Source organism: Ammospiza caudacuta, chromosome 19, assembly GCF_027887145.1.
Source record: "Ammospiza caudacuta isolate bAmmCau1 chromosome 19, bAmmCau1.pri, whole genome shotgun sequence".
NCBI lineage: Eukaryota > Metazoa > Chordata > Aves > Passeriformes > Passerellidae > Ammospiza > Ammospiza caudacuta.
In genome coordinates, this window is record NC_080611.1 from 9,118,946 (window position 1) to 9,126,124 (window position 7,179).

The window sequence follows — 7,179 nt, forward strand, 5'->3', positions numbered from 1 at the left end:
ATGAGCTTGATTAAAGTGAATATTGAAAGGCAGAAGCAAGTTTTAAAAGTATTTTCTTTAGCGACTTGCTCACAAACACTCCATGAATGAGGACTGATGTTCGGTGTTGGAGGGGAGCCTTCTCATCAGGTACCACTGTGCAGGAGCTGATGGAGATTGCCCTGGCTGACACAGAGCACTGAGTGTTCCATGCCTCAAGACAAAGTCTGAGATCTGGTTCTACCAAGCAGCAAGTAATTCACACATTTAATTCTTCTTTACAGATAGCCTTATTTTGCAAATCAAGAGGAAGTCTTGCAGACCAAGTTTCTGGTGAGGCTTCCACCTTCTGCTGACAATTGCCAGCTAGTCTTGAGATACTTTAAATAGTTCTTTTTTTACAGAAATGAGAAGTGCCAATATTTGCAGGAATTAGTGACACTAATTCTTCTTTCTCCCCCAGCCCCACTCGCCCAATAGTGCAAAGGAATTGAATTGGTTCATCATTCTGCCTTTCTCAGCCAGCTCCTTGTCCAGCTCCGAGTAATGTGCAGCAGTTTTATGTATTGGTATGCTCCCATGAACTTCCCTGTGTTCCAGGCTCTGCCCCACACAACCCCATTCGTTCTAGCTCACATGGTGGTTCAGCAATTCTATTAAACAGCCTAATCCTGCAGCTCCTGAAATCAACAGAGAGCAGCTTTTGAGTTGTACAAGGCACAATGCCAGTCTTCATTGTTAATTGTTATTTTGAGATGACCTGAGTAGCTTGGGATGACCTCAGAAGGGTTTGGTCCCTCCAGTAGCCCGGACTTCAGTCAGACAAGGTCTGCACTGTGCTGTGCTGTGCCCCTGCTCTCCCGGCTGGGTCACCAGACTGCCCATGTCAGCAACTCTCGCTATTACAAAATCGGGAAATTCACAGTGGAAATTAAATAGTGCAGATAACGGGGACTTTTTTGGACAGTCAATGAAAGCGAAGGCCAGGCTCTAGAGAGTTCTGCGTCACAGTTCATTTCCACCGGCAGCCCAAATCGTGCGACCAAGGCACGTGAGAAGGGCAGAGGAGAATAGAGCAGAGCGGGGCAGAGCAGAGCGGGGCAGAGCAAAGCAAAGCAGGGCAGAGCGGGGCAGAGCAAAGCAAAGCGGGGCAGAGCTGGGCACGGCAGAGCCGGCGCGCCCGGGCCGTTCTCGGCACCGGAGGAGGGGCCCGGGGGAATCGAAACCGCGCGGCCGCTGCGCTCCGCCCCGGGCCCGGCCATGGCCGCCGTGCTGGAGCTGGAGGGGCTGGAGCTGCAGTGCTCCTGCTGCCTGCAGCTCTTCGCGGAGCCCGTGCGGCTCCCGGGCTGCGGCCACAGCTTCTGCCGGGGCTGCATCCTCTGCTACTGCGCGGGCCGGCCCAGCGCCCGCTGCCCGCTCTGCCGGAGCCCCTTCGAGCCTCAGCAGCTGCGGCCCAACCGCGAGCTGGCCGCGCTGCTCAGCTTCATCCCGCGGGAGCTGAAGGAAGAGTTGGATGCACAGGAGGAGCCGGGAGCCCATGGAGCTGCTGCCTGCAACGGCCTGAGCTCGGCGGGGCGGGGACGTGGGGAGAAGGTACGGCCGGAGGCAGCCCGGGCTCCCCGACACCGGGAGCTTCACCTCTCGACATCCTGGGGCTCCTCCGCGACACCCCGGGACATCCCGGGGTTACATCCCGGGATGACATCCCCCGACACCAGGGAGTCCTGCCCGTCGCATTCTGGGACAGCAAGAGCGGCACTCGGGACAGCCCGGGTTCCATCCCACGGCACAGCTCGGGGTTCCATCCCACGGCACAGCCCGGGTTCCATGGCCGGGGTTCCATCCCACGGCACAGCTCGGGGTTCCATCCCACGGCACAGCTCGGGGTTCCATCCCACGGCACAGCTCGGGGTTCCATCCCACGGCACAGCTCGGGGTTCCATCCCACGGCACAGCCCGGGTTCCATGGCCGGGGTTCCATCCCACGAGACAGCTCGGGGTTCCATCCCGCGGCACAGCAACACATTGACCACATGGGTTCGGCTCACAGTGTTTGGGGCTGAGTGCTGGTGTCTGACACATTGAGAGCTGCACAGCTCAATTAGAAGAACTAATTCCTGTACATATTCAGCTGATGCACAAAAGTAGTAAGTGATTTCTTTGTGCTGGGGGTTATTTATTGCATCAGCACTGCATTGGAGGCTGCTGAAAGGATACATAGCGTTATTAGACAGTGCTACAGCTCCACCCAGCTTCATGGCACAAAATGGGACAGATTCATGATCTAGGTCTCTGCTTAAAACGACTCCCAGAGGAGGAGATGAGAAAAATATATTGGCCTTCATTATTTTAGCACATATGTATCTTTTTCAGTCAAGCTTAGAGCATATCGAAGCTCGCAATTATAGTTGAATACCTAATTAATTGGTGATTGTTGATGTTGACTTCATTGTGATTATTCCTACTCAGAATTGTGTCTCTCAGGCACCTCCTCAAACAATCCATTGCTTAACTAATGTCAGTCATGTAGGGAATTTTTATTATCCTGCAGCTTAGCCTAGTTATGCTTTCTCTGAGGTTTATATAGATAAATAGTCCAATGTGTCACTTTAAAGGAGGAAGAAATATGGGAGAGCTCCAAGCAACAAGAAATAACTGCAGAGAGCATCCACCTGTTGAGGAAAGACCTCAATAAAACAAAGGTACACATTGTACAGTCATCACCTACAGTAAATTTTGCACTGTTCTGGGCTGGAGATGTGTTTGACTGCAGGGTTGCCTTCCAGTTCAGAGCTGGAATCTGCCTTTTTGTTTCCTTCCTTTCTGTCACAATTCTGTTTTTACTGATGAGAATGAATATATGGCATCAGCTGCACTAATTTGTGTCTTGGCTGGCACAAAGGCCACTGGAATTGTGGATTGTTGCATTTTTCTCCTTATCCCAGGAGTAGCCTGAATGTTTCTGGTATGCTGAGATGCAAATTACAAATCATAAGAGGGAATATTGAACTTTCTGAGCTGTCAAGCAGACTCCACTGGCCATAAAATATTCATGATCCTTACCATGCCCAAAATCTCATTGCAGGTAATGCAGGATAGTGTCAAATGTATTTTATTCCTTTGAACAAAGTTTTCTGGTCTGCAGGGGTCAGTCAAAGAGCACATTGGATAGGGCAGTAATTCTCATATTCCATGCATCTTTCCTAACCACACAATGATCTCCATATTTTCTGCCTTTCAGGAATATACATCTCAGATCAAAAGCCAGATTATTAAAGATTTCTGTTGCATGAAGGAATATGTTGAAAGACAGGAGAGAAACACACTGATGTTCATTGAACAACAGCAAAAAGCTGCTCAACAGAAAATTGAAGAGACTATTCACCAGCTCACAGACATCAAAGCCCAAACTGTAAGTGATGAAATGAGGTGGCAGAATGTGGGTAGAAACTCAAGATCACTGTCTGGGGTAGCTGAATATGTACAGAGCACCTTTGAGGTCCCCACTGCACCATTCTCATAAAGACAATGGTGCCAATCCATGGACTTTGCTGTCAGCAGGGAGAGTTTGGGCTGAGAAATTCAGAGGAAAAAAAAGTACTGAGGGAGGCACAGGCTGGGAATGGAATTCAGAACTAGATTTTTTCTGAAGATATTGGTGAGCTGGAATGAAGTGGGAGCTGCAGTGCTGAAATTCAGTCCTCAGTCAAATCTAAAGTTAAGATCTTTCATGATATTTTTATTTTCCAGAATTTGTATTTACACAAAGGTATGCAAGGTAAAAAACTCACAGAGTTATTCAATATTTTGTTATTCAATGTTTGTTTTCTTGTGGAAAACACGTCAAGGGCTCTCAAAAGGTGCAGTTAAAGCACTTCAAATTGTGCAGAGCCAGGTTTGATGTTGAAAACAGCAGTGCCAAGTGATGCAAGTTAGCCAGCAGGAATTTGGAGTGGGGCTCACTGGGTGGAGCAGTGCCATGAGGCAGAATTAGACTTCCAGGACCCAGACACAGGTGCCCACACTGGAATTCACCTGATCCAGGGTCCTGTTGCAGGCAGTGAGGAGGAATGGGTACTTTCAGTGTTATCTGGCCTACCTGAGATATCCTCCTGCAAAGGAGATGAATCCAGCCTCCAAAAGGCTGTTTCCTCCTACAGACTGTACACACAGACCAACAGAGCAACTTCAGATGTAGATTTCCACAATTTCTAAATTTAGGAAAAGTAGCTTTACCCTTTCCTCACACTGAGACATTTTCATACTTTTGGTTTCGGTTCTAGAAGAAGAAGAAGAAGAAGGAAGTAAAGAGAGCAACTTCGTGTATTCATATGAATACTTAAGGAAGTTGTGATATATATCTATAAAAGAAAAATTAGTTGCATTCTTGGTTTTCTTGGGGAAAACACAGTCTTTTTATTTTTTAATAAGAATATCTTTCACTGTTTTCTATGAGATTTCAGGTTGTTTTGCTCAGGTAACTGTCCTATAAAGGAAACTTTTGATACAAAGAGTAAGATTCTTGGAGAGATCACTGCTCTTTTTCCACTTGGCCTTTATATTATAATCTGATCTGTGAGATTAAATAACTGCTGCTGTTTACATCTTTCCCTTGATCCTTCTTTCATTATTAGAGAGACTTATGTGAGGGGCAGAGGCACGAAGGCTCACCTTTGACAATAAATAAAATTACACTTGATGAAAAGCTTAATGTTGTCAAAAGTGCTGTGGAAGATCTTAAGAGAAAGTTGGAAATTTTACTCTTGGAGAATTATGCTCAGCATCTCTCACCAGGTGAGTTTCCCTTATTTTGAAATCTTTTTCTTAAAGGCAGGGGATTTAGCAAATAGAGTAAAAAATTACTTTGTGCAGATAAAACAAGAAACACAATACTCAGCAAATACTAAAGAACACTGTAAAAATTTTTAAGACAGAAACTGCTTCATCTTCACAGAATGATCCAACTGCTTTACCCATCTCACTCTTCTGACAGTTCCCCTCTGACCACAGCAGCATAGAGTGTTTTGTTAATTTTGGGTTAAAATGTTTGCCTACATGTTCTTTGTAATTTATACAATCAAAAAATGCAGCTCCTTGTTTTGCACTTGAACAAGTAGCTGGGTTTATTTAAGGTGTGTTTTCCTTTAGAAGCTTAAATACTTCCTGTGTACATTTTGAAGAAATGCCTTAACACTTCACTCATTTTTGTATTTAGTGCATCCTCCAGACTCAGACCAGGAGCCAAGTGTCAGCTCATCACCTCCAGAGTCTGCAGCTGAAAGTCCTGAACCAGCCATTTCCAGCCAGTTTTCCCAGTGTAAGTATCCCAGCCAGCAGGACTCTCAACACATCCAGGTGACCCTGAGACTGAGTTTGCTGAAGAAAACTGTCCTGCCAACATCAGCAGGAAATGTGGCTGTTTACTGAGCCATGGAACACAATGGAGTTGCCATGAATGAATCAGTTACTGGCACATAATGTAACATTGTACCTGACTGCGGATGTAGGATAAAAAAGAGATAAGAAACCTGTTCTGTGTAAGCTGTGTGGTGGCTTGTGCTGCCTGTGGAGTCTGAGCTGGTGTTCAGGCAGCCACTGCTCTTTGCTGTTAAGCTGTAGTTATTGCAGTTGTTACTTGAATTCTGCAGCATTTTGACAGACCATTTTTGCAGTCAACACACTCTACTACAGCTGTAGCTTAACACAGCAAACAAATGTTTTTGCTGATAAAATAAGTAAGAACGTGTCCCAGTGAACAGATGACTGTAAGCTTTATGAAGGTAAGCATCCCATTTTTTTATTGACAGAAAGGTAATTTTAAAAAAAAAAAGATTGTGGGTAGGAATAAAATCCATCTGGTAGGATGCAAGGTACTTTCACCTTTCCATTGGAGTGCATATGAGTCTGTCATGGATATTTACACAGTTGTGCCTGTTACATGTTTCAGTATGCCCAGGATACAGTTGATAGTGCTTGATTGAGGATTTTTGAACTTTGATTCAGGTTTATGGTTTGATCATTGGGTTTCATTTCTCTTCTGGAGCAGGGATGCACCTGCCTTCTTGTTGCCTGCCTGTGAGAATATTTTTCTTTCTGCCTTCCAGGGGCAGAGGATGTGACTTTTGACCCCACAAGAGTACACGAGCGCCTGGCACTCACAGCCCAGAACAGGAGGGTGATGGTTTCCAGCCACCTGGCCAGTTATCAACCATCACCCAAGAGATTCTGCATCAGCCAGGTCATGTGTTCACAGGGCTTCTCTACTGGGTGCCACTACTGGGAAGTAATTACCAAGGACAGTGATGGGTGGGCTGTTGGAGTTGCTCATGCGATGATTGGTAAAAGGGACAAATTGGGAAGAACTGAGCATTCCTGGTGTGTAGAATGGCTGGGTCCTAAAAAACAGCTGTCAGCATGGCATAAGAATCAAGAAACATTATTGCATAAGGACAAACCACTGAAGGTTGGAGTTTTCTTGGAGCTACAGAAGAAGACTGTGTCATTTTACTCCATTGCTGACAAAGAAATGCTTTTGCACACCTTTGAAATCAGTACCTCAGATCCTCTCTACCCTGCTTTCTGGCTGTACACTCTAGAAACAAATGGATCTTTAACTATAAGTCAGCCAAACAGGAGATGAAGCCTACTGAGAACAGGGACAATTTTGCCAGTGACTGCAGAGTTTCTATAAAAGCCTCAGTGTTTAGCACAGGAGTGTACCAAGGAATGAATGCATAACTACCCAGAATTTCCTGGGAATCAGCCACTGATACTTCTGTCTGCTGTGCTTCTCTTCATGCTGTGCTCTGGTCTAGCCAAACTTCATTAAAGCAATATCAGCCTGTGCTAAAGGCAGTAATCCCCCCTGTAGGAATCAGATGGGTTTCTCAAGCAGCTTTAAGTAGTCCCAGGATATTCCTAGAAAGAATGGACTATGGAAGCTCTAATGTTGGGGATAAGCCTTTCTCATTGACCTCATTTTTCCTATATTGATATGAAAAAATACAGAAGAACAGATTATGCCATTACTTTCTGTCAATTGAGTTTTCTTTAGACAGATCTGATTGATTAAGGAATGCTCAGAGGGTAAGAATGTTACTGATCAACTGTGAAATAGGCTTTGGATTTGAGGACCTGACCCTTCAGGGAGGTGTCCCAGAAGAACATCATCTCCCCAGAACCATATTTTAGTCTTGCCCT

At 45.7% G+C, this 7,179-nt stretch overlaps 1 protein-coding gene across 1 annotated transcript; it reads left to right on the forward strand.

The window, feature by feature from the left end:
• Nucleotides 1–1,239: 1,239 nt before the first annotated feature.
• RNF135 (ring finger protein 135) lies at nt 1,240–6,997 on the forward strand. The gene is made up of 6 exons (XM_058817427.1): nt 1,240–1,572; nt 2,595–2,681; nt 3,221–3,391; nt 4,614–4,773; nt 5,195–5,296; nt 6,084–6,997. The coding sequence occupies exons 1-6, from the start codon at nt 1,240–1,242 to the stop codon at nt 6,617–6,619; spliced, it is 1,389 nt and encodes a 462-aa protein (XP_058673410.1). The 3' UTR covers nt 6,620–6,997.
• Nucleotides 6,998–7,179: the final 182 nt, after the last annotated feature.

Excerpts from the sequence above, each read along its gene's own strand:
- RNF135 (XM_058817427.1), top strand. The coding sequence starts at position 1,240 with ATGGCCGCCGTGCTGGAGCTGGAGGGGCTGGAGCTGCAGTGCTCCTGC. Across the intron at positions 2,682-3,220 it reads AAGACCTCAATAAAACAAAG|GAATATACATCTCAGATCAA; the intron begins GTACACATTGTA and ends TCTGCCTTTCAG. Across the intron at positions 3,392-4,613 it reads CAGACATCAAAGCCCAAACT|AGAGACTTATGTGAGGGGCA; the intron begins GTAAGTGATGAA and ends TTTCATTATTAG.